At 43.9% G+C, this 27,578-nt stretch overlaps 1 protein-coding gene across 4 annotated transcripts in view; it reads left to right on the plus strand.

Moving 5' to 3' along the window:
• The first annotated feature begins 716 nt into the window (after positions 1–716).
• The window catches only part of ATL2 (atlastin GTPase 2), a 46,973-nt gene continuing 20,111 nt past the window's right edge, over positions 717–27,578 (plus strand). The window contains exons 1-4 of one of the 4 annotated variants that reach the window (XM_065682128.1): positions 717–792; positions 888–977; positions 1,781–1,987; positions 20,731–21,008. In XM_065682128.1, the coding sequence (XP_065538200.1) occupies positions 1,936–1,987; positions 20,731–21,008 (330 nt within the window). In that variant the 5' untranslated portion in view covers positions 717–792; positions 888–977; positions 1,781–1,935. Of the gene's footprint in view, positions 793–887; positions 978–1,780; positions 1,988–4,429; positions 4,564–20,730; positions 21,009–27,578 lie in introns of those variants that run through there. The other 3 variants (XM_065682129.1, XM_065682127.1, XM_065682131.1) reach the window with 3 other exon arrangements.

Consider the following 27,578-nt stretch of genomic DNA (forward strand, 5'->3'; position numbering starts at 1 on the left):
GTCCTCCAGGTGAGGCTGGAGGCAGCATGTTGGCTGTAGACAGATCCATCTCTGCAGTGGGGCAGCCCCAGAGCTTTCAGGTGTATTGGCACTCAAAGCAGAACTGCAGCCTCTACTGGAGTTGATATCTAGCACAGGCTTTAAATGCAGCCACATCTTGTGCTCTTACACCGCAGTGAGATGGAAATTGCACTGTTTATACACACCCCAAGGATAGGAGTCCATTTGAACAAATGCTTGCAAATGAAAGCTTCAGCTGGCTACAGAGCTTCATTGCTAGGAGCAGATGAAAACCACTTAGCCATTTAATCCTTTGAAGACTTCAATCTCCCTGATAAGGGAAAACAGGAGGACGAAGGAGAAGGCTCCCATTCACACCTGTGGGACCTCCAAAGAAAGAGCTCCCCTAACACAGGCAAACATGGCTCCTGGTTCCAGAGTCTCTCCAGTGCCCTTTCCCCGGCAGTGCCACAGTCCCTTGATTTAAACCCTTAACCCTGGGAAGATTGTGCAATAGCTCCTTCAGGGTGAGAACGAATTATGCCCATTTCAAAGGTATTTGGCACTCCGGCCCAACCCCTCCTGTGAAAGCACTTGCAGGTGATTCCTGCAGCTGGTGCCTAGCAACGTTCTCCGAGCTGCTCTGACAACAGCTAAAATTCATTATTTCCTCCTCCCTCCCAGAGGAGCAGCTTTGAGTCATCACCAGGGGAGAATGGGATGTGTCTCCCACTCGGCTTGCTATAAATGAGTGCTATGCAAGGGGCTGCTGCCAGCTAAAAAGGCATCTTGGTATGTGGGACAGCTGCAGGTTCAAGAGATTTGGTAAACTGTTCTTTTGCCTTCATTCTCAAACAGCCTCTCTGCTTCCTTGGTGATCTCTGCAGGGAAACCTGAAGGACAGCCAGCTTTGGATCCATGCTGAGTCCCACCTTGGCTTTTCTTGGGCGAGCTCCAGGTCATGCAAACATGCAGAGGTAGCTACAAGCTTGTGATGCACAGTAACTTTTAGATCACCTCTGTGACAGAGGAAAGCACCCCTGAATCTGAGGGAGATGCTCTTGGGGCATGGTGGATATCAGAAAATTTCATAGAAAACCCAGCTTGTTTGTTTATGGGGCTGAGATCCTTGCAAAGGTGGTGAGGCAAACACCAGCCAGCCCAGGCAGGACCAAGCAGCATGTTCCTGCATGTGGGCAGGGATTGGTGCTGGGAAGAGGGAGTCAACAGGAGGATCCAGCTGCAGAGAGGGCAGAAGCTTGGTGACCAGCACAGCCTCCAATGTCTGCTGGCACGGTGCAAAGGGGAGGAGGGTTCCAGCTGGAAGAGGTGGGAAGCTGTGACAAGGTGAATTCATGAGCAGTAGAGCTGTGGTTCTGCAGCCTGGGTGCTTCTCAGAGAAAAGTAAGACAAGTTGCCTTATAGGGCTTTTTCAAACTGGGGAGGGGGGCACATGTTTGTCTCTGGGAGCAAGCCTGAGATCCAGGCAGATTCCTCACTGGGAGACTGTTAGGAAATCTCAGGTTTGCCCAAGTGATGCAGCTCCCTGCATCTGGTGTCTGGTGGGAAGGCCACTGACCACCATCTGCACTGGCTGCTCCCAGTGCTAGCGCTGGTTCACTACTGAAGGGCTGACCACTCCTAGTATCCCCATTCTTCTCCCTTGGGAAGCCTTGTGTGGCCCTGGGGACTGCAGCCAAGAGGTGGGAGGCACCTTATTGCTGGAGAGAGTAGGGGTTGCCAGAAGAACCACCTTTATCTCATTACTGTCTGTCCTCAGCTCCCAGAGGAATGTGGCACTGTGTAGCCTACGGGGAAGACTGAGACACACCTTGTCACTAGGTTGGACTGAAGCAAACTAGGAAAGACATTGGTAAGTGCTACACTGCCAATAGAGATCTCTCCAGCTCATCCCAGGACCCTCAGCCCTTCAGAATGGAAGACTGCTCTGTTCCCCAGCCCAGGAGTGGTGTTCAGCATGCTTCAGGTGGGTGTTTGACTTAGAGATCTGTCATCATGTTGGTCACCTTAAACAAACCCAGCAGCATTGCACAGGACAGCTGGCAGGGACACAGAAGCATTTTATACAGGAAGGCATAAGGAACCTGCATCTAATCCAGCCTTTTCTAGTGTCCAGTGGATGCCTCTGCTGGCAAGGGTCAGGAACTGTCCTGTCCCCTCCCATGCTGTCTTGAAAGGCAGGAGAAACTGTGGTGGATCAACTTGCCTTCTGGCTGCGGAAGAGGATAACTCTCCCAGCAGAGTGGCTGAGCAGCCCCTGCCTTGGGGCTGTGTCTAAACCTGGCACCTTTAGGTACTGGAAGCTGCTCTAAGGTCTCCCTGGAGACTTCTCCGGGCTGATCAAGTCCAACTCCCTTAGATTGTCTTTATAGGAGAGGTGTTCCAGCCCTTGGAGCATCTTCATGGACTTGCTCCAACAGGTCCATGTCCTTATACTGGGGACCCCAGACCTGAATGCAGTACTCAATGTCTCCTTCCTTCCTGCAGAATTTAGATTGAGCTTTCTGACCTCCAAGTTCTTGACTTCTGTTCTCATGTTACAGCAGCAGCAAATCCTGTTGCATGGAGCAGAAATCTGTCTGTATATGAACTATTTCAAACTCTCCTCCCTGTAAACTGTTCCAGACTTGCTCAGAAACAAGGCTGTTTGCTAACAACAGAGCTGGAAAACTTCTTTAGTATTTCTTCCCCATTTTTAAAGTTTCTTACTGAGTTGCTGAAGCTGAAGTCTATCAGTTAACACTGTTTCTGGCTTTCAGTGCACTTTTACTTGCAGATGTTTGCCTGATTTCCTGTGTATCTCTGAAATACCTCTGTATGTAGAGTGTGCTCTGCCTTCTTTCTGAGGTCAGGAAAGGTTTTCCTCTTGACTTGGCATAAGGTTAGAAAGACAGACAATGGGACAATCATTTTATCCAAATAAGTAGAGAGAGTATTAAACTGCAAAAGGCCAACGGCAGCGTTTTTTTTCCTTGCATTCATATCAATGCTTCTGTAAAAAGGGGTTGAATCCCGATTCCACTTATGCTGGTGTAAATCTAAAAAAATAAAGTTATAGACAGTTTTACAGCATTGCATATTTTATTAACACAGGTGGCATAACTAGAATTGAATGTATTAGTTTGATCATTGTATCCTTTTGCAGTTCTCCCTTGCTGTGATTACAGCATCTTTTAGACATTTTATTGTCTTTTAGACATTAAACTCTCTGAGGCAAGGAGTGCCACTGTAAGCATAGAAACAAGTGTGACAGACCCCAGTGTTAGGATGACCCTTATGTGCTACTTCAGTAGTAAAGGGCCAAAAAGAGGGTTTGGAGAAGGGTTGGTTGGGAAGCACTTCCAGGTGAAAGGGCAGCCTGTTGCTTTTTTTTTTTTTTGCTCAGAAGCTTTTCCTCCACCTTAGAACCCAACTTGGGTTGTTTTTGGATTGTTGTCATTCAAACGTTGCATCTCCAGGACCAAATAAGTTAGCACAGCTCAAGTCTTTTAGGCAAATGGTTTCTACAGAAAGCATTACCATAGTGAGGTGGGGTTTTGTAATGCTGTTGCTCACTTCACAAGCTGATTTATCAGCCAAATACGTTGTTGTAACCAGGAACAAGGTCACACCAATCAATTTGATTGTCAAGGTTTGCATAACCTTTAGCAATACGAAACCTCACAGACCTAAAACCTTTGTTAAGTAGAGGCAGTTAGCTTTCATAGTTGGCCTTCTGAACGCACGTGGTAATGTCAGCAGTGCGTTAGGGGAACAAGGCTCTCACAAAACCCAGAAACAAGCAGGAATGTTTGGTCCCTTGGGAACTTGTGTGGCTTGTTCCGATTCGGAGCTGTCCTCTTGTGCGTTTCCAGCCCAAACGCAGCAGCAGCAGGAAGCACTCAAGAGCGAGGAGCTGGTGTTCCTGCCAGAAGCACAGAGCGCTCGGGTCACTTTCCTGGCTGTCCCCATGGGCGTGTTGTCCTCTGGCCCAACAGAGGTGGGAAAGGGCAGCGCAGCGTGAGGAATCCTTAACGGGACTCTCGCCCTGAAAGCGTTTTGTGCAGCTGGGGGTATGGCATTTCCATCCCTATCACGCTGCTGCTCCTACGGCCCCTCATTCAACGCTCCACATCTGAGGTGGGGTGCAGGGCCGTCAGGGGAGCACCCCTCCCGCCAGCCTGGGGGCTGGCCCGGGCAGCACGGCCCGGCTGGTGGTGGTGAGGGCGTGCGGGGTGCGTGTGCCTCCACCACCGAGGACGCTTCGCCCCACAGCGCGGGGGCCCTCGCCCCTTGCCCGCCGCCCGCAGCCGTACAGCCCCGCCCCACAGACCGAGGGGGGGAGCCCTCGGTGGGGCTGTGAGGGCGCATGCCCCGCCCCTCCCTGGGCGGGCGGCCGGCGGCGCTAGGACCCGCCTCTGCCCGCGCCACCGCCGGCGGGCGATAAAGGTCTCTCGGCGGAGCTCTGACGTCACAGCGAGTTAATTTTAAACCCGGACAAGATGGCGGAAAGGGACGCGGCGCGGCGCGCGGGCCCGGCCCGCCAACGGCCCGCACCGGCAGGTAACGCGTGCCCCCGGCGCGGTGGCGGGGCTGCCCGCGGGAGGCGTGCAGCTGCTCCGCGGGCCCTACCGGCGGGCGGCGCCGGGGGAGGCCCCGGGGTCTTCCTTCCTCCCCCCTCTGCCCCCCTCTTCTCAAAATGGCGGGGGCGGCCGCCAGCCCCCACGTCTGGCTCTGGAGGGGCGGCGGGGGAAGCCGGCGCGGCGGCTCCCGGTGCGGGGTCACCCCGCTCGCCCTGCGCCGCCGGGGCCTCCCGCTGTGCCCACGGCGGCACGTACCGGAGCGCGGCCCGGCCGTCGGTGACCTTATTCCCCGCTGCGGCGCGGCCCGGCCGCCCGTGTGTACATGACGTGAAGGGGGGGGGGGTGAGGGCCCAAATGCGGCCGGGGCTCCCCGGGCCGCGGGGCACTGGGCGGGCACGAGCGGGGCCGGAGCGAAGCAGCCTGGAGGGCTCCGGAGCCGCGTGCCCCTGCGAGGGGAGCAGCACCGGGCAGCTCGGGAAAGGAGGTGTCTGATCGTGTTGGCCCGTCCTCCGTATGGACCCGGTGCGCTCCGCTGTCAGTGCCGTTCTTGCTTGTAATGCATCCTCCGGTGGTGGCGGGACGTGTCTCTGGCTCGGTGTTTAGTCTCGGGTGTGCTGGAGTCTGCGCAGTATTCTTTTTATATTATTATTACGCTTATTTTTCCAAGAATAGCTTAAAATCTGAGAGCTTGTAACTCTTCCTCTGCCATACCATGCTTGAGGACTGGTACTTGTGGGGATTGTACTGACTTGAAAGCTGAGTTGATTGTGTGAGGTTCTTAGCGCTGCACTGGAACACTGAACTATTTTAACATCTTTGTTGTATAACTCTCAGTTTGGAAGCAGAGTGATTGGACTGGGCATGATTAAACACAATCTAACAGATGCCATGTGCCACTATTGGTTTCAGTTGCTTCATTCGTAAGCCAGCTAGAGACTGGGAAATCTAACCATGCTATAAACTGTCAGGTGTGGAGTGGTGACTCTACTGACTTTTTATAGGCAGGAAAAGGCAACACTTCTGAGCATGTGGAAATGTTTGTGTTTGGCAGTTTTGGGATCTTAATAATTTAAGAGTCCAGAGATTGACATCGAGGACATGATGTACTCCTTTACTGCTTGGATACCGGTTTCTCGCCTCCAAACCCAGCACTGCTGAATTTTCTTTGATGGTTCTCTGTATTTCACCACTATGTACTTCAATCATCTCAAAGCATTAGATGATTGCATAACTTTCTTAGGGTCATAAAAGCACCAGCACACCAGTAATAAATGGCCTTTAAGGTAGCTGTGTCATCATTAGTGGTGGAAATGTGTGCATGTCTCTTAAGTTACTTGTGTACTAAAGGCATGGAACAACTGGTTTGATAGGGTTTGCATGTACAGCTATGGATGATCTGTGCCTGCTTGCAGAAGAGCTTTCTGTACAACAAAATAAAACAGTCGTAGATTGGAATAGTTACACAGAATGTAACAAGAGAGGCCTGTAACTGCTCCTGTACCATTACTAAGTGTTGCTTAACAGCTGTTATGTTCTAGCTTTTCCTAAAGCCACTAATGGTGTTACAGTTCCTCCTCAAATAATAGCAATAGCTCCGTGCATTTCAACTAAAATTCTTTTGAAAGCAGGGAGTGGGATTGAGGAAGGCTGTATTCTTTCCTTCTCATCTTCTGACTGTAATTTAAAGACATTTCTGAAATAGTCCTAGCACAGAACAGTTTTACTTCAACTATCATAAAAGCATTTCTTTAAAAACTAGTGTCTGCTAGTTTAGGTGGCCAAGTAGCTCTTGTTCATGTTGGGTGGATAGGAGTGCTTGAGCCAGGTCTTGGAGGAGTGCTGATATGTCTCAGGCATCTCACACTAACTGCAGTGTCTGTTTTGGTTAAATATCAGCAATTAATGTTTGCTTACTGAATATATTATAATTACCACTGGGGTGCGATACTGTGGTAGATGAGGAATTGTTTTCCCTTGTCCTAATATGAATAAGGACGTTACCGAAAGCTGGCTAGACTGGATAAGAGTGTGTCTGTTGGAGGAGAGGAGGGCTGGGGATTTTCCTCTGGTGTGATAGAGCACTTATCTCCTGATGGTGGTATTGCATTCTCTCTGACTTTGTTTTGCCCAACTGTAAAAACAGATGTAATAAGCAGATGGAAATACATGTAAATTAAATTCTGTGTTGTTCATGTTTTGATATTCAACTGCAGTGTTGTTCATCTCCAGCACAAGCTGCATCACAGGTTTCACTTCAGCATTATGGTGAAACTAGTTTTAACTTTGTTGTCAGTTGACTGTTGTCTACAGACTATGCTAAAATGTACGTTTCTAACTGTTCCAAGGACATTCATGACGAGTACTGCCAAGTTTCACTAAACTTCACCTTATGCAGAAAAGTTAGACCTGAAGTTGCTTTTGTTACTGCACTGCAGTCATGAACAGGCCCTGTCCTTCGGATAATTGTTGATATCCTGGCATGGCAGTCTTTGAATGGGAAGTTTTAAACTTTAAAATCAGGTTAAATTGTTTCCTTGTCTTTATTATTGCTGCAGAATGCACTTACAGTGTGTTCTGCAAGTTGCCAGTTTGAGTGCATTTTCCAGCTTCTTGCTAAATCCTGCATTAACTTCCCAAGCTTAATACACCAGTTGTTACTGTTTTAAGGTTTTGTCTTTAATGGCAACTGTCTAAGGTGAAAAAGGCACAGAAATGTTTTCTAAGCTTCTGCATAGGCAGGACTGCTGTATTTGTCATTTGTAATCAACTGAAAGTTTTCAGAAGTACTTGTATACATTGGTCCTTAAGACTTTACTCTTACTAGGGAATGACTGGGTCTCTTTCTCAAAACATTTTCAGCATTCTTGGGATGTTCTGAAGGAAGGATGGAGGTAACTTCCCTGGGTTTTTGGCAGGTTGTTCTTAACATGAGTACTGCCTCCTATAGCTGATTTTGACATCACAGTGCTCTGTAGGGTGTTGATTTACATGAATACATTTGTGGGGATGGTGTTTGTATCTGAAACACCAGAACAGACAGATGAGCAAGTTTGAAATATATCTGAAAACATCACTCAGATTGTCTGATACTTCAGTTACCTGCAAAGAGATGACTGATATGAAATGAGTGATATCTATTAAGTAAAGGATTATAATCAAGTAACTTCTTGCAGCAAATGAATATGTAACAGGGACTGATGTTCTGAGAGCATTGGTAGCCAACTTGTCTGACCTTTAACTTCTATTTATTTCTGAAATAAATTAACAAATTTTCTGTAACACTCATTTCCAGGAAAGCAAGATTTCATGTACTTGCTGAATGTGCTTTTTGAATGCGTGCAATATGAGGAACTCTGAAGGCATTTAAATTTTGGAAGTTGATCATCTGCCCACTTAAAAAGCCTGGAATGAAATCTGAGGAATTGGAAGATTTGTTTTGCCTCCCCCACTGTTAATTCTTACTTGACTGAATGTATCTCTTAAGACTTGAAGGTAGCATCCATTGTATTCTGTAGCTGTACAAATGAGTTACTGGGAGATGATCTAAGGTATAAATGGTAGGCAAGTAACTACCTGTTAGGTGTTTAGGTGGAATTCCTGATCTGCAGCAAATCAAGGAGCTTATCCTCCCCCTTTGTGCTTGGGAGGGAGTGTATGGATGCCATTATAGTGCCATAGCTGGTAAATTCACTTAATGAATTGCCTCCATAGCAGGTTGTTCATGGGCTTGCATATGCTAGAGCTATCTAGTTAGTTTGCCTGGGGTCCTGTCACTGAGATTTCTGGCTGCTCCATGGGGACGTTACTCCTTGAAGTAACAAGACTAGTTTGTATATCTTTCTAGTGTGAGAAAAGTAGATCCTTGTGCTCAGTGTGATATGTGAAGCTAAATAGCTCTTGTCCCTTTCCCATTAACTAAACAGAAAAAATAGCTTACTAAATTTATAATGGTTAGTGGCTGGCTCCTCTTTAAGGTTGGAGAAATTGAAAGCAGAATGCTTGACCCCAAAGATGGCATTACTAAACAATATAGCATCCAAGGCAGTCTGAAAAAGGTTATTTGAGTGAACACAGGTAATCTGGGTATTGGAATGGCTGTTTGATGCCACCGTGCTGAACTTATGAGCAGAGCTAATAGGAAATCAAATATAATGTGAGAGAGAAGTCCATTTCTAATTGGAAATCAAATATAATAATTCCTAATAGGAAATCAAATAAAATGTGAAAGAGAAGTCCATTTGGGTCTTTGCAGAAATTATTTGTGAAGGACCATCTTCTTTTAAAAGAATTGCCCTGCTCCTCTGTATCCCAGAGGAACAGGCAAGAGAGCTGTCAAAGCTGTAAGACTGCACAAAGTGCCTTTTGGGAAGGGACTCAGTTTACAGCTGGGTTACTGGGCCTCTATTTATGGCTTGTGTATGGTATGAGGGATATTCTGATGTGCTTTTGCTAGAAGGGGAGATGTCTGATCTAGTATGTTTTTCCTTGTTCTAAGTGTATTTCAGCTTTATTTTTCAGCGCAGACAATGAGCAAAAGACTGATTGTGTTTTCGGCCCCACATGCCAGTGATATTGTGTGGCAAGGTGGGGTTTGTGTGCTGCTGCAAGTCTTGGCAGGTTTCTCTTAAGACTGGAATAGAAACGAAACCCTGGAAGGTGGTGAAGTTGAAGGCTTGAGCTAATAAGATCTTGTACAGACTACAGACATGGAGTATAGAATGTAATTTCTAGTAAATGGATATTTGAGAGTAGAATTTAATTTGTTCTTATGTAGCTGTTGCTCAAGAGAGATCAGAATCAGGTTCCAGTCTGTAGTTAGTGTAAAGTAATGTTTTTTCTTCCTTCACTTTAGAGATAGTCATGTTGAATTTTGAGGATCTTATTGGTCTCAGTAAAATATTTGAAGTGTCTTTTGAGAATCGTTTATACAATGTGTTGTATAAAGATTCCAGGACAACAAGGTTTGTTGGTTCGTTTTCTTTTTTAAGTTACAGAAACCTGTTGGAAACGTGTGTCAACTGCTTGTACTGATGTGTTAGGACTACTTCTTGTATGTTGTGTGTCCTTGGAAAAGTTGTTCTCCCCTCTTATCTTCTCTAACAGGGTGGTACTGCTGAGTGGAAGAATAAGTGCAGTTATTTTAAGTGTCTCTATAAGCATAATCCTGTAACACTACTACTTGCAAACTTGCATCTTGTGTCATATTCCTCTGTCCTCCTCAACCCCTTCTGTGTTTTCAGCTCCTTGGGCAAATGTAATAAAGGGTCTTCTGGCTTTTTCTTGTGGCTCTTCTTTTATCTTGGTCTGTATAGTGTGATCTACTTGGGGAACCATAAACAATTGGGAAAGGAAAGGTGCCATCTATCAATCCTGTGCCTCATGTGGAAATGGTCACAGTACTGGTTTCAGGGGAGGAAACTTGAAGTGCAGGAACTGCTAAGCATTGAGGCAGAAGCTTGGCTTCTTTTAATGTATTAAAGACATAGAGTGGTAGTGAAAATGACTGCTGTAGAAAATTAGGTTAAGGTTCTTGATATAAACAAATCACTTTCTTAAAACAAGAAGTTATCTTGTTTTTAAGAGAAATAATTTCTTAAATATTTTGTAATTCTGAATTAATAGTAAGGAATTGTTCTTGTTAACAGCAGTGTGATTCTAAACATGGCCTTAAAAGCTGCCCTCAAGGCAGTTACCATTTTATCTTCCAAGCAACAAAGTCTTAAGCTTGTCATGGGGATAAGGAAAGGAATGCAGTATGAAATACTTAAAAGGAAATCTTTCTGAGTGCTAGTATGTCAGACTTCTTGGTACAGAGGTTGTTTGGAAGAGTGCAGTCAGTAATGCTTTCAGGGGCTGGGGCCCAGAACTAGGGTGTTTTCAAGAGCTAATAGTATTGTAGAAATAGGTAGCTACTGAAAGCTTAACACATGTTATGCTCTGAGGTTTAAAAGGTAAAATATCCTTCAAAACATAGTGGTGATAGGGGGCATTAAGAAATGCAGCTTCTACTTCTAAGCTTATTTTTTTCAATGGAAAGCCAAACACACTATCCACACTAATATAGCAGATGTGATTAAATACTTGTGGAACCTTCAGAAGCTACTAGGAATTTTGCTTGTTTGAGAAGACCCTTAAAATGCAGTCTGATGCTTTTAAAGAGGTTGGAAGTTGGCTTGTGATAGACTGAATGTTATTCTTGGAGTCTCAGTTTAAGTACTTGGTGTTGCAGACATATCACTGTTTCATTAATCAAATATCAAACTGAGCTGTTCTGTAGTCTAAACTGTTGTTCACTTATTTCTGTAGTGCATTAGAACTGACTAGATTAAGTTTTTGTGAGCTTTAAAGAGCAGCACGTTCTCTCTTTGAGTTCACCTTTTAAAACCTGGACTTATTTTCCCAGTATATGACCTCCATACACTCTAAGGAAAGATTTCATGGACCCTCAGAATGGAGACAATAAATACGATTTACAAAGACTAAATGGTTGGAGGGGAGTGTTAAACATGTACCTTCAGACAGTTGTATTTCCCTCTTTGCTCTCCACCCAAGTGAAAGATGGGATATTAACCCATTTATAGTTTCACCGTATGATACGGTGTGCTGTCCTGTAGACAAGCAGTTAGACTGAATACAACTAGCCAATCTAATTTGAAAACTTGATATAAAGAGAAGTGGTAACCAGCTCCCCTTCTGCATTTTCTCCTTTCAGGAGGGCAGTCTGTTTTGCCTTACCTCTGGGGTTACTGTCTGTTTTTGACCCTCATTACTATACTCATCGCTAGGCTTAAGTGGCCGGCAGCCATTAGTGTACACATAATAGCTTTTCCTGTCCAGAAAAAGGCTGTTTTAAACTTTAAAGTGCTTCTGTTATTAAGACCCTTGTTTTGCAGCAGCGGCTGAGGTTTCTGTGGTAGCAAGTGTTGTGAATGATGTTAAAGAAGCTTAGGTAAGTCTTAAGCCCTTTGAACTGATACGAAGGTGCGTGTTACGTGGAACTGAGCTGCTGAAGTGTAAGCGTTTTACAGCATCCTTGAAACAGTTTAACTGGTTATTTTTGAACTCAAAATTCTACTGAACAGTAGATTAGAAGAAACAGCTCTTGGCAGTTACAGTATGTTTAGTAGGAACGTTCAAGGGACTACTCCTTTAGTGCAGGAAGGACTATGCCAAGCTCAAGGTCTTCGCACTAGCTACACATTCTAGGCTGTTGCTGACAAAACTGAAACTAGTGCTAACTTCTATTTGGAAAGGAAGGAAACTTTGCTGTTAAGTGAAGGTTAACAAATGTGTTGGCTAGCCTAGCCTAAACTTGAACACTTTCAGATCTAGACAAATCCTTGGCAACACCCAATCAGATCCAGTTACAGCCCAGTTGTCCACCCATCTTTGCAGTGTTATCACATATCACTAAGTCAGTCTCCACAGGAACATGCTTCTTAACTGTACTTGTGAGTTCTGAGAGTCTGGAGAAGTTTTCCAGCTTAACTGGGCTGTAGTCACAAATCTGAGCTTCTATTCTGGCACCAGCATCCAGTCAAGCAGCTTGTGCCTCCCCCTCAGTTGTGCTGGTGCAGCTGTTTCAGAGGCTGTAAAGTGCACAGCACATCACCTTCTTTTGTTCAAAGATAAGTTGGTACCTGGACCTAGAACAATGGTGCCAATGCAGAGGGCACCGGTCCTGGTCAGAAGTACAGCTGAGCTGACCCTGTGCCCCACATGTGAAGCTGTGAGGCTCTGCTTTTTTTTCTTTTTTTTTCTTCAGCTTTTTTTCTTCTGCTCAGATGCTCATTGGACTGTTACTGAGGTGATACAGTTTGTAGAAAACTGTTCATATTGGATTGTTACTTCTGCTGGTTTGGTTTATTTAGTTGACTTTCAGCAGCATTGGATATGTGGTAAAATTAGCAGGAAAGGCAGTGTGGTACTGCGTGGTACTGGAAATGGGAAAGAGTGGGAGAGCTCTTGTGTAAGTGGGTGGCTAAGGCTTTGCTTTACTGGTGAAACAGGCTTGGAGAGGCAACATGGGAGAGAGGAGGAGGCAGCTACCTCCAGCGTCCTGTTGGCAGAATAAATGTACTTTGAGCTGTTGCCTTAGCTAATGACTTTTGTGCAGCAACACCAGTGATGTCTGGTAGAGACTTGGGAATTGTGGGGAGTAGGTGGTGCTCTGAAGTATATGGACATTAGTTAGGTGCTGTATTGATTATTGTGGGTGATATGACAGCCCAGGCCTCTTGCTCTATGTTCATAGCAGCAGGAACTGTGATGAAAGCTGCTTCTGTTGTAGCTATGTGAGAAAAATCTCTTCTTCCATTGAAGATAAAATGAACGCATACAAAATGCGATTTCCCCTGGCTCAATTATCCCTAAATGTGATTTGGCGGGGCCTTTTTTCCTGTCCAGATTCACATTGTTGATCTGGGCATTAATTATGTTGGTTAAGGTTGTGTTTCCCTTGGTCATACTTCCCTTTCATCTAGTGGGTGTGTTAGTGACAGTACCAAGTGAAGCATAGTTGGGAAGGGAGAGGGAGGAGGAATTGAAATACTCCATGAAGGTGTCTAAAGGTAGTTACTCTATCAGTTTTGCTATCTATGTGATCTTGAGAAGGCAGTTTCCTAAAGCAAACACAGTCTCTGCCCTTTATTCTTTGAAATGAATTGTAGAACTTACTATTAAAACAGAATTATGGGGTTCAGTGCTGGAAAAGCTGGATGGGAGGCTCCCTTAGCTGCAGAACTTGAGAGGTGGAAAGCTGAGTGTAAATTGGAGGTTGGGCTAAAAGATCATTTTGCTTAGGAACTTCAGACTTTTAGAAGCATGATTTGATCAAAAAGGAAAACTAAAGCCTCTTTGGCTTGCTCTGTTTCCTTAAACCTGTTGGTGTTCCTGACTGACAACTTGTTTATCCTGGAGATGAGTATGAAAACTGGCCCTTTGGTATATCTCCTTGTACAGCAAAAGTACTTGTTTTACTTGCTGCTGAGGTTCTCTATGGCCATGGTACAGATGCAGATGCGTGACTAAACTTACTCTGGCTGCAAATGTAAAGTTCAAATATGGGGTAATTGCAGTTGGCATTTCTTGCCATATTCTTTCCTCCTTATCCTTCTTACTCAAAATATTGGTTTGGGTTAGCTGGTCGTTGTTTAAATTACCAGCTGCTGAGAGGAGGAATACATACAAGGTATGTAAAATATGGTTATGGGCTAGACCAATTAGAAAATACAGACTGAATCATTCTGGGTGAGCAGCAACCTTAAATACAATCACTCTGAAATACAAGCAGAAGTCTGCCTAGTCTAAATCTGTGTGGCCTGCTGTGGTCACTTGCCATTTCCAGAGTCTGTGGTGAACAAAGGCATTGTCAGATCCAGTGTGTTCTCATTCCCATCCTCAATAAACTTGGAGGATGGGTAGGAAAGGGGAGAAAAGGTGAGGAAGAGGCCTTTTAGTGATTTCATGTGCCTTAGTCTTAGCATTCTAAAGCAGCATTCTTTGAGGGGGCTGGAAAAATACTGGTGAACTTTACTGTGGGTAGAGATCCTGTTAGGTCCTTCAGTGAGTGTGCTAATAATAGCAGTGAGTTTTAGGCAGAGTGGAAGAAGGATAAGAAGCATGCTTTGTGACTATCCTTACCCTTCAAGTTTTTCCTTGTAGCTGTGAAAAAACATCTTTGTTACCAAGTTCGAGATGTGCTTTCAGAATCCTTTTATATATATTTATATATATTAGCAATCCTTGTATGCATTTTTTTGTTGTTGCTTACTAGGTTGTCAGGGTTTCAGCATTTTGCACAGGAGTGAGCTGTCTGCTCCTGCAGACCATTCAACAGAGAAGCATTTTAAAGCACTTAGGAGTTGACAGGCCTATTGTTTGATTAGTTATGATGCTTCATAGGTATCTAGGTCATCAGAATATCTCCTTTTTCCCCTTCCCTGGCAGAATTGTAGCTTTGGGTACTTTTTGCTTCTGCTCACAGTTTATGTAACAGCTCTAGATCTGTCCCTTAGCATCGCATTGCCCTGAAGAAACAGAGAGAGTTAAATGTGTCTTCTCTTCTACTGCTCTGTCAGTCTTACTGGATATCCAAACAAGTCTTTGGAACTTAGCTCATCAGTCCTATTTATAGTCAAAATATTCAAAACATTTAATTATTTCTGGCCTTAAAATGAGCTACTTGGCAGTGTTTGCTGGTCAGCAATAGGAAAGCAGTGGTGCGTTATGGTCTGTGGTAGCCCCATAGCTTTAATGTAGACCTTGCTGTGAGTTTATTGCATGGAGTAGGGTTGCTGGAGAAAGGGGAGGACAATTTTGTGACTTAAATGTAGTGATTTTTCTTTTTTTCCACTAGATGTGCCAGATTTTTTACCTTACCAAATAAGGTTTGAAGGTTAATCTTTTTTTTTTTTTTTTCCTACACTCTGGAACTCAGTTCACACATGCCCACACTTTCCTCAGTTCACTACACCAGAACAAGAAACATTTAAGCGTTTTGTCTCCTTTCTGTCACAGGAAAACTTCCTAGGTGAAGCTCTGATAGAATGCATTACATTTGAATGTAGTGCATCAGTTTCCTCATGCTAACTTATTTTAAGCTTTTGATTCAAGCTGTGAACTCCCTCAGGCCATGGATGTAGAACAAGATTTCAAGCCAGGTAGCTTGAGGTTAGCGTAGCCTGCTTCAGCTTGCTTTACCATTCAGGTATGTGGGAGAACCTATCATGCATCTGTACTGAACTATGAGCGGGAGACTTGGATTGCTTTTGTATGGATGCAAGCATGTGATGTCTGTAGAGCACCAGGGAAGTAATTCAGGAATGCTGAGAGCTGAAGTATCTAGGGGTACTGGCAGTTTTGATTTAAAGTTGGACTTCTAGCAGAGTGCAGGTTTCTGTACCAACAAGATATTAAGACTATCAGCTTGAAGACATACAGTGTGGAGGCTTTGTAACTCCTTGTGATAGAGCAAATGGAAGGAGTACTGATGAAAGCTGTCTACATCAATGAAAGTTACTCCTTTAGACTTTGTTCATAGTCCAAGTCTTTAGCCACAAAAGAAAATGTAATTTAAATTTATTTAATGTTTGCGTCATCTATGTACTGTTGTCTGTGTCCACCCCCCTGTCTAGAAAAACAATTACTAGTTGTCATTCAGTGCTTGCTGATCAAAACCCTGTACTGTATCTAAAACCAACAGAGTTTAGCAATTAGCATGTGCTTTCATCATGAAAGAATGTGAATGATGAGTTAAAAGAGCTCAAGTTGTATTTGGATTGAAACTTAAAGGTAACTGTCTTGGTACTTTATTTCAATTAATGTGCTTAAAGGGAGGAATTCACATTTAAAGTAGGCTATCTCTTATTTTCATAGCTTGCAGATTGAGCTGACTGTTCATACACTGCAGGACAAATAGGTCATCAGCTGCTAGCTGTGTACTTAAGGGAAGCAGGAATTAGCTTTTCATTTCACTTCATACTTTAAGAAATGGGTTATTTAGTTGAGTTCAGTTGGAATACTCTGTACATACACAAGAAGCTACTGTTCTCAAAATCTGGCTTAGCATTTCAACAAATGGTGCTTGTTCTTGATATTTAGCTGATGAGTGTCAGTCGTAGTCCTGCTATAGTTATTGCTGAGTGTAGTGAAGAGCTTGCAGGGAAACTGGATGGTAGTATCTTCTCTTGACTGTATTTGTTTCAAGTCTGTCTGCTTCTGTGTCTTGCTCTATAGTACTGTTTCTCTTATGTCTCCCAACCTGCTTAACCTGGGTTAGGAGGTAATTATGCATAGTTAGAACTGTTCATTAGCTCATGTGATCTAATTTAATGATACAGTTTGGAAGAAGCCAAAGCGAAGTAGGGAATAATTAGTGAATGGTCATAGTAACAGGCCGGAATGGATGGCAAATCCAATTAATGATGATCTTGCATTAGCTCCAGCCAGAGTGGTGGATATGACTGTAGTCTGGAGTATGTCAGTACAGTAGTACAGAAGCTTCAAAGATCAGATGAACATCTTTGAAAAAGAAAAATGTAACTGTGGCTTTCTGGGCCTGCAGCACTGTGCTACAAGCTCTGCTGCCATATGCTTTGCCAGGTGAAAGCTTTTCTGTTACGTACTAAAAGCCTGAGATCTAGTCTTGTGTGCATTTTGGAATTTTCAGCAGCATTGAGACCAACCCTGTGAGTGAGTTAATACCAGCCTGTCTTTAGTCTTGCAGGAGTCAGTGTTTCCTTGCTGTTCTGCATGCAGTGCAAGAAGCCATCAGCCAGGCTTCTGGAACAGCCATTGTATGAGGTGGATGTGCTGTGTCCATAATTCCATTACTGGGATGGAACCAGACTTCCTAAAGTGTTGAGATACTAAAAGAAAACAAAAAAAAAAAAAAAAAGGAAAAGAAAAAGAAAAAAAGAAAAGCCAAAACCAATGAAAGTCTGTCGATTTGGTTGCATCTGTAGCATTACTGAATGCGTATCATGGAGACCTATACAGGAAGGCTGTCATGGTCTTTTCAAGTCCAAACCTACTTTCCAGTTGGCTAGAAATGCTCCTGTGTAGGGGTAGTCATTCTGTGAATGCCACCTCTTCTAAAGTTAGTCCTCAGCCATTCCTATACTGGATTTGCTGGGACTGGACTATTGCAAAAACCTAGAGCAGTTTGTGGTTCCTAGACTGGGCCCTAGGACATTCCACTTAAATGCTGAGTTTCAAGTAGTATGCTACGACTGTGCTGGGGCAGGTGGGGAAAATAAAGGAGTAGGGCTTCAGGTTGTGAATGTCATTAATTCCTGGACTGACTTGACAGTGCTATCAACTTGCTTATTTTATGAATTACTTACAGGACTTGTTAAAATGCTTCTGCAGCTATTGCAGGTAAGTGGACTATGAAGTGGGATTTCTTGCCCTGACTGTTGTTTTGAGAGACTGCTGGAAAATTAGTTCTTGGAAGTAGAATGTGATCCTTGTGTCTAGGATGCTGAAGCTTTCTAGAAAGGCTTCTAAAGAGCTCCAGTGCTGCCTGAGAATGACTAGCCAGAGTAACAGGATAAGCAGCCAGAAGGTGATATACAGGACTGAAAAGGTTGACATCTGCTTAGGAGCATGTGACAGGTTAGCATATGCTGACTGTGCTCTTGGGATGAGCAGTAACACTTGTTCTACAGTTAATATACTTGTGCAATGTCTGTCCTGGTAATTGCTAAGTAGTTAAAATCTCTTGAAGGGAAAGGTATTTTCTGCAACTTGGGCATGAAGTTATCAAACCAGCTCTTCTGGATGGATCAAGTTTCCTTCACAGCTGTCAACACTGTGGTTCTCCGCCCTCTAAAGTGCTTGATTCACTGCAATGATGGTCTTTTCTCTAGGTAGGTTGGGAGCTTTCAGATATATTAGGCTGGCTAGTCAACAAATAAACAAACAAAACCAATAAAAAACCTACAAGAAACCATTCCAAACCAACCGAAAACCCCAACTTGGTGCTCTGGACTTTATTTTTATTATTTCTACTGGTAAGTGAAATCTAATAGTAATTGACTAGGGACTAAGATGAATCTTCTGTCCTGAGCTAACTGACTTCTGGGGGCCCAGAATACTGTTAACAAGATGTTATGAGCTTTAACAGACACATTGTATGTAAGCTTTTGATTGTATTGTCTACTTGTGATTGGGGGTGGCTATGCTCTGTGCTGGCAGAGGAATGCTGCTGCAGCTTACACTGTGAGGTCTGCTAAAGTTCTGATAACTTCCAAGTGGGAAAAGATGGTTAATGTCAAGGTCCAGGTGAATGAAGAGAAGTTGCAGCTGTTGCTTCAGACTATTTTACAGTTCACCTTAGTTCACAAAAGTGGTACCTTACTGCAGCTGAAGTACACATTTAAATAAAAGGATATAAGGCTGTTTTAAGTAATCAAGTTAAATTTGTTGCCTGGGGATTATGTAGGAGCAGAGACTTGGATATGTTGGGTGAATATCTGTTTGCTAAAACACAGGTGTCTCTTCTTGAAGCTGTAAAATCTTAATGCTTTTATCAAGAGAATTATTCCCTTTGTGTTTCTAGGCTATGATGCTGAAGGCTCTCTTTCTGACTGTCAAATCTTTGTACCTCACCTTGGCTATCCTCCCAAGGTTTCTGGCATACCAAGGATGCTACCTTTATGGGGCAAAACCTGTTTTGTAAACTCTTTCAGAAAAGAAGGCTTGTTTAATATCTGGGAATACAAAAGCTTTAGGCCAAAGGTGAGAATTTTTCTTCTGCAGTGGTGACCAGTATTGTGTTGATGTAGTTTTAGTTTGGTGTCCTGTTGACAGCTTTTCTTTTTAAAGCTATTCCTTCCAGTTGTCAGGGCTGTTAGTGCAATTGAATTTTTTTTGGGCTGCTTTGTCAACCAGTTTGAGTTAGGGTGATGCTAGGGGCTGTTTTGCTCATCCACTTGGATAATGTTGTTCACTTCTAGCTGCCTAGGGTTTAAGCATTCAAGTTTACTTCCTGTTCAAACCAAGTATGAGATTCAAACTATATATATATAAGATTTAGTGCCACTGGCCTATGAAGCAACACAGATTTAATGCTTATAAATGGAAACGTCCTCTCTGATCTGCAATGAAGGGAAATGTCAGAACCAGCTAAAGAGACAGCCACTGGGGAAACTCCAGGGTCACCATGTTACCAGTTTTTCAGGTTCATGGTAAGAACTGAAATAGCTCATTACATCCACAAAACAGTGCGTTGGAGCACTGTTCATAAGTCTTTTGCCGGTGATAGTGTCTAGGATGCAAAGTCTGGCAGGAATGACTTGGCAGGTCTTGTGGGTATTGGCAGGGTCTCTGCCATGAATAAATTAAGCAGTGGTGTGTTCCATGGTGCCTTACGAGACATCCTGCAAGAGAACACTGCTTCTGGGCTGCTTCCACAGGAAGCATGAGGCCGTGTAACTTACCTGTGTGCAATGCATCAAGTAACTGGAGATGGCTGCTTGTCTTCATTAAAGCAGTGCTTGAAAATGCAATCCTGACTAGCAATCCAGCATACTTAGGGTCATACAGTGATGTTCCCAGGTGCCTCCATCAGATTTGCGCACAGTGGGTTCTGATTGAATATGTCAAAATGTATATCTGGAGTTAGGGGTAATTTTGCCAGTACTAAACAGCTTCCAGATGCTTGATAGGAAAAATCAAATCAGGCCAGTGGCACAGTTTGTTTCTACTGTGGGACAAACTTCAGTATTGTGGTACCTAAATAAGAGGAGACTTCATCTTGGACAGGTTATTTTGTTTGGTGTTCTTTTAGGCCTCTACCCCAGTAACTCCTGAATTCTGGAGTTCAGGAGAATAGGGTAATTCTCCTATTGTGCTGTATGTCTGAAGGGCTGTGTTACCTTAATTTATCATTCATTAGTAACTTAAATCTCTTCTGAGTTATAGTTCTTTCTGATACTGGTTGATCCTGAAAGAGTATTGATTCTTAAATTGTGCATTAAAGATTGTTAACTCTTTTTGAAAGAGTTGGTACTTGTTATTGAGAGATTTAATAATACTGTGTTATGGGAAGAATACGAAGCCAGGAACTACTTAAATGGTTTTTGTTTTCTTATGCCAGAAGTGTTAGGTCTTGCATATGCTCAGAAGTTTATCCTTGGGCAAGCACTGAATAGGCAGTCTGTGCTGTGATCAGAATTGAAACAGGTGTAATGTGTTGGAATTAGAGAGGAGTTTAGTCATCTGCTGGTTTATGTAATCCTGGGGTTACATACTAGATCACTGGTTTTCCTTGTAGGTGTTGGCAAGCAAAACTGGCGTAAAGCATCTTTTTTTTTTTTTTTTTTTGTATTTCCCTTACAATAGTATAAGAAGGTGATCTAAAAGTGGTCTTTTTTGGTCCTCTTTGGATATTTGATTTTTAATGGAATTTATACTTGAAAGGAGTTTCGATGCTGAAAACCAGTCATCTTTTTGTGATTTGTTGAAACATAGAGAATGCAGAAGATCTGAAATGTAGTCTATACTGCTGTTTATCTCATGGGCATTCCCAAGAATATCCCTCTTGCTGCTGGGAATGAAGGCCCAGCTCAAGGCTTCACTTCAAAGAAATGTCTAGTGCCCTAAGCTCTGGCTTACTAATGTGTTCTAACCTGTCAATTTGCAGGTAAGCATTATGAGGAAGAAGAGGAGGATGCCCTACCCGACTCGGATGCCCTGCCAGACTCGGATGATGAGGTGGATTTGGATAAACCGCGCCCCATACAGATTGTTCTTGCTCATGAAGATGACCATAACTTTGAATTAGATGAAGCAGCATTGGAAAAAATCTTGCTTCAGGAACACATCAAAGATCTTAACATAGTAGTTGTGTCTGTAGCAGGAGCTTTCCGCAAAGGAAAATCTTTTCTGCTGGACTTCATGCTTAGATACATGTATAACAGGGTGAGTAATTTGGATTCTCCCTGCAGGAGAAAAGTAGTTTGGTATTTTAGTCACTTACGTTTGTATTTGTTGACTTGAGCACAAATACAGCAAGTCAATTTTTTCTTACTGGGGGGTGGGCAAGCCAGCTGCTTTGTTCCTACTCTGTGAAGAAGTGTATTAAAGTGACAGCTTTTTAAGATAGTTTTTCCTGCAGTTATTAAGGGAACTTACTCATGTCCCAGTGTAAGTGGGCATGAGAACTTGAATGAAGAAGCTTTGTGGCCTTGCAGTTGAGCTTTGGGGAAGGATTCATCTAAGTTGGTGGAATCTCACTTCGACCTGATCACCTGAAACCATATTGTAGTGCTAGCTTATGTGCTGCAAAAAGATGTTATTAGGAGGACTTAAATCTGAGGTATGGTGAAAGGGAGAAAGTCTTCTGTTTGCTGCTTGGAATGTGTCTCTGAACATAATCCAGGATTTTTTTAAATCCTTTTAAGTCATTGCTTAATGAATGAATGCCTGATCCAAAAATTAACAACTTCTTTTAGCTTGTAGTTTTTGGCTGGTGTTGTCTTGCATCTACTGTACTTCAAACTCCTGGCTGATATGGAGAAGGTGGGGTAGGGCTTCCTGTGAACATACACATCTGTCTTGCAGGTCGTGGTGTGTTTTTTTTAATCTGCATCATGAATAGTGGCAGTTCAGTGTTTCGTTGCTTTTAGAAACTCTTAAAAAAATCCCCGGAATTTACCCTTTTCTTGGTCACTGTGCTTTGGAGTTGGAATTCATGGTAGCAGAAACTAACCATGACTGCATCTATTTTACCTTTGTGCTAGCTGGCTTGAGGAGAATTCAAGATGAACCCTGCAGTTACAGGAAATATGGGAATATTGCAAAGAAGCTGCTGGTAGTTGGCAAGTGAAGACTTCCTTTCTCTCACTCCCAGTAGTGCCTTCTATTGAATTCTCACTGATTTGCCAGGAGCTCTCTAAGAAGGACATTGAGGATATGGTAGGAGGAATACAGAGTAGCAAGCTGTTGCTCCCCACTTCTTAAGACTAACCTAGGGAGTATTAAATGTTTCATTGCTATCGCTGTTCAGTGGGTGGTCTTTTGTGTGTGTGTGTGTATGTGAACCCTCACTGATGTCCTGTTCGTACTAAAACAGAAGAAACACCAAAACTCAAAACCCCACAGACGAACAACAAAATTGAGCTCCCAAGAAGTATAGCAATTTGAGCTAGATGGTGGCTGGGTAGAGGTAGTGCTAGTTCCTTCCAAAAATAGAAGGGGTGGGATTTAAGTAAATACTGTAACTTTCAGATTGTGAAATAAAACAAAAGTTCATAAAGCAAAATGGATTGAAACACTGTTTCAGCCCTATACAATAACATGTCTCTCTGTTCCCTTTATTTTGCGGTCATTTTTTTTTTCAGTTTTTTATAGGTGTCCATCAAAATACCACGTTTCACTTAAACTGAAGATAAAGGCAGAATTAGTCATCTACTGTAACACCTGTCTCTTACAAAACCAGAGAGTCTTGCTGTTCATGTACTGCTTCTGGCCAGGCATTTGTATTCTGAAGCTGTAATGCGTGCAGGCCTTTAGCTGAGCTGATCCAACTCAATGATGCATTAGAAGGCACTGCACTTTGCCGAATTGTTTTCCTGCCAGCTCAGTGACAGGAAGCTGGCTTAGGGAAAGTTTGAAAAGCATTGGAGCTGCTGCAAACTGGGAATTGGGGATGAGAGAAGATAAGTGCAACTCCTCTTTTGAGCACTGCTGAATTGTATCAAGTCAGATGTCATCCTCTATGCTTATGCAAGTTTCAGTACAGGAGGGGAGGCCTTGGTGTAGTTTTATAGTACTCTTTAGTCTGACCACACCACTTCATCTTCAGGCTTAATTATAGGTCTGTGAACTAAATAGTAGATCCTGCACAAAATACTCAAGCAGCTGCATTCAGTTTGTACATTAATCAAGCAATTTTAGAATATCCTCCCCTGTGGATCTTAAGACATGTGATGAAAAACTTGCCAAGATACTTCATAATCCCATTTTCTTGTCTTAAACCAAAAATCTCATTTGTGCCAGCTGAGGTTGCAGGTAGGATTTCAGCACATCTGAGATTGGTCACTAGCTTCAGGGAGGTGGGTATCTCATTTCAAGCACTGATACTTAGTGATATGATTTCTCACTTGAAAGGGAACAGAATGATCTGCCACAAACCAGCAGCAGTGTGTACTCAGCAAGCTGCTGGAAGGATCCTGTGATCTTTGTTGCAGTTTAAGCCTTATTAAGAGTTGTGTGCAGTACCACAAGTAAATTTAGATTTAAAGCTTTTTTACCAGGATATGACCTTCTTAGCTTGTATTAATCGGCAAGGTGCAGTTAGCACTAATGGCACTGTGCAAATAAAGCTGCATTGGTCCTTTTCTTAGTGTGGAATATATTTAGATAGGTTATCTTTTAGGTGACTGATACAAAATTGTGGTGCAACTTCTAGCTTGACTTCTTGAAAGAACAAAGTCTTTTTTTTTTTTCTTTTTTTTTTCTTCCTCCCATCTCTTCACTATTTCTTCAGCCAGCTTGATGGATGGAGATTGTTAAGATACTGAGTTTTAACTAAGGAAAAATGGAGGTAACAAGCTAGGAGTGCTTCAGACTGATACGAAGGTCAGTCGAGACAGGCTTAAGTGCATTGTCCACAAGATGAAGCAGCTTCAGCTAACGTTGTGCTTGTTAAGACACCAAAGTCTCCTGTGACGAATCACATGTGAAATCAAATGTGGTCATACCCTGGTGCTTATTGAGGGACTTCTCAAAACATTTGTGTGCTTTTGGTCTGAATTGTTAGAAATAAGGCTAATTTCATAGAATCATACAATGGTTTGGGTTGGAAGGGACCTTAACACACATCTAGTTCCAGCCCCCCCTGCCACAGGCAGGAACACCTTCCACTAGACCAGGTTGCTCAAAACCCCATCCAACCTGGCCTTGAACATTGCCAGGGATGTGGCAGCCACAACTTCTCTGGGCAACCTGTGCCAGGGCCTCACCACCCTCACAGTAAAGACTTTTTTCCTAATATCTAATCTAAATCTCCTTTCTGTCAGTTTAAAGCCATTCCACCTTGTCCTGTCTCTACATGCCCTTGTAAAAAGTCCTACAGATTTCTTGTAGGCCCCCTTGAGGCACTGGAAGCTTATGTTGTGGGGCCCCAGAGCTGGACCCAGTACTGCAGGTGGGGTCTCATGAGAGTGGAGCGGAAAGGAAGAATCCTCTCCCTTTACCTTCTGGTCATGCTGCTGGTGATACAGCCCAAGATACAGTTGGTTTCTGTGCTGGGAATGCACATTGCTGGGTAATGTTGAGCTTCTTGTGAGCAGCACCCCCAAGTTCTTCTCAGGGCTGTTCTCAATCCATTTTCTGCCCAGCCAGTATTTTGCTTGGGATTGCCCCAGCCCAAGTGTAAGACTTTGCACTTGGCCTTGTTGGACTTCATGAAGTTTTCACTGGCCCACCTCTCAAGCTTGTCCAGGTCCCTCTAAATGGCATCCCTTCCCTCCATCGTGGTGGCCGCACCGCACAGCTTGGTGTCATTGCAAACTTGCTGAGGGTGCACTCAATCCCACTGTCCATATTGCCAACAAAGTTGTTGAACAGGATCGGTCCCAACACCAACCACTGAGGAGCACCACTCACTGGTCTCCACTTGCACATTGAACTGTTGACCCCTACTCGCTTGAGTATGACCATCCAATGAATTCCTTATCCACTGAGAATGGTCCATATATCAAATCCCTGTCTCTTCAGTTTAGAGACAGGGTGTCATGTGGGACAGTATCAGATGCCTTGCACAAATCCAGGTAGATAATGCCAGTTGCTCTTCCTTTGTGTACCAGTGCTGTAACCCTGTTACACCAGATTTGTCAGACACAATTTTCCTTCACTGAAGCTATGTTGGCTGTTACCAATCACTCAGTTATTATCTATTGCCTTAGCATAGTTTCCAGAAGGATCTGCTTCATGATCTTAGCAGGCACTGAGGTGAGGCTGATGGGTCTATGGTTTGCCAGTCTTCCTTTTCTCCCTTTTTTAAAAAAAGGGGGAGGGAGGGGGTTACATGTCCCTTTTCCCAGTCTGTGGGAATCTCACTGGACTGCCATGACTAGCTCAAATATGATGGATAGTAGCTTAGCCACTTCATCCACCAGTTCCCTCAGCACTTATAGGTGCATCTTATCGGGTCCTGTGGTATTGTGTAGCTTCACATTCCTTAGATGGTGTCCAACTTGATCCTGTCCTACAGCGGGCGGTTCTTCATTCTCTCAGTCCCTGCCTTTGCCCCCTGCGACTTGGGCAGTGTGGCTGGAGCACTTGCTGGTGAAGTTGGAGGCAAAAAATGTGATGGAGTACCTTAGCCTTCTCTGTGGCCTGGGTAACCGGGTCTCCTGTTTCTTTCCATAGGGGCCCTGCATTTTTCCTTGTCTTCCTTTTATCCCCAGTGTACCCATAGAATTTTTTCTTGTTGCCCTTGATGCCAGATTTAATTCTGTCAGGGTTTTAGCTTTCCTAACCTCATCCCTGACTGCTTGGACAATTTCTGTGTATTTGTCCCAGGCTACCTGTCCTGGTTTACATCCTCTGTAGGCCTCCTTTTTGTGTTTGAGATCCTTGTTCATCCACATGGGCATTCTAGTGTTTTTGCTTGACTTCCTTTTCACAGAATCACAGAATCACAGAATCCCAAGGGTTGGAAGGGACCTAAAAAGATCATCTAGTCCAACCCCCCTGCAAGAGCAGGGTAACCTACAGTACATCACACAGGAACTTGTCCAGGCGGGCCTTGAATATCTCCAGTGTAGGAGACTCCACAACCCCCCTGGGCAACCTGTTCCAGTGCTCTGTCACTCTTACAGTAAAGAAGTTCTTCCTGATGTTAACGTGGAACTTCCTATGTTCCAGTTTACACCCATTGCCCCTTGTCCTATCACTGGATATCACTGAAAAAAGCCTAGCTCCATCATCCTGACACCTACCCTTCACATATTTGTAAACATTGATGAGGTCACCCCTCAGTCTCCTCTTCTCCAAGCTAAAGAGACCCAGCTCCCTCAGCCTCTCCTCATAAGGGAGATGTTCCACTCCCTTAATCATCTTTGTGGCTCTGCGCTGGACTCCTTCAAGCAATTCCCTGTCCTTCTTGAACAGAGGGGCCCAGAACTGGACGCAATATTCCAGATGCGGCCTCACCAAGGCTGAGTAGAGGGGGAGGAGAACCTCTCTTGACCTACTAACCACTCCCTTTCTAATGCACCCTAAGATGCCATTTGCCTTCTTGGCCGCAAGAGCACATTGCTGGCTCATGGTCATCCTCCTATCCTTTTTGTTTGGTTGCATCGCTCTTGAGCTTGGAGTAGGTGATCCTTGAATATTAACCAGCTTTCTTGAGCCCCTCTTCCCTCCAGGGCTTTATCATATGATAGTCTATCAAGCAGATCCCTCAAGAGGCCAAAGTCTGCTCTCCTGAAGTCCAGGGTAGCATGTTTGCTGTGCTACCTCCTCACTGCCCTAAGGGATCTTGAACTCTACCATTTTATGGTCACTGCAGCCAAGGCTTCTGTCCAGCTTCACATTCCTGATCAGCACTTCCTTGTTGATGAGGACAATATTCAGCATAGCACCTCTCCTTGTTGGTTCCTCTACTGTTTGTAGAAGCAGTTTCCAGGAGCCTCCTGGATTGTTTGTGCCCTCCTGTGTTGTCCCTCTAACCAGTATTGGAGTGGTTGAAGTTCCCCAAAGGGATCAGGGCTTGTGCATGTGAGGCTGCTTCTATGTGACTACAGTGAGCCTCATTCTTTTGGTCTTCCTGGTCAGGTGGCATGTAGCAGACCGCCACTATAATGTCACATGTCCCTGCCCTCTTTTTAATTGTGATCCATGAGCTCTTGGTCAGCTCCTTTTCCATCCTCAAGCAGAGCTCTGTGCACTGGTCATTTACATAGAGGGTGACACCCCCCCGCCCTTGTCTCCTCTGCCTTTCCTTACTGAAAAGCCTGTATCCTTCCGTTCCAGTACTTCCAATACATAACCAGAGGAGTCATCCTACCATGTCTCTGTGATGCAGATAAGATGATAGCCCTGCAGGTGTGTGCATGTCTCTCCTCTTGTTTATTCCCCATGCTATGTGCACTTGCATAGAGACATTTCAGATGGGGCTACTGCTGAAGCTGACTTACTGACTGGAGTTGCTGTAATTCTTTTGTGCTACCCTTCAGGTGCTTTCCTGTACTTTGTAGGTTCTAGTCATCTCTTGCTGGCACTGGTATCAGACTGTTAAGAGAGGGCTGGATTGGGGTTCCCCTCTCCCAGCAGTTTTAGTTTAAAACCTTCACCAGGTTGGCAAGCCTGTGACTGAAGATGCTTTTCCCAACAGCTTCCAGTAGACTGGGCTTCTCAAAATGAGTCCCATGATCTAAGCTGAACCCCTGCCTGTGACGCCAGTCCCATAACAGTTTGTTGATTCATTAGATTTGACTGGTGCTTTCACACTGCTTCCCTGTGGGAAGGGGTTTTGGACCA

Source organism: Lathamus discolor, chromosome 5 (assembly GCF_037157495.1).
Source record: "Lathamus discolor isolate bLatDis1 chromosome 5, bLatDis1.hap1, whole genome shotgun sequence".
Lineage (NCBI taxonomy): Eukaryota > Metazoa > Chordata > Aves > Psittaciformes > Psittacidae > Lathamus > Lathamus discolor.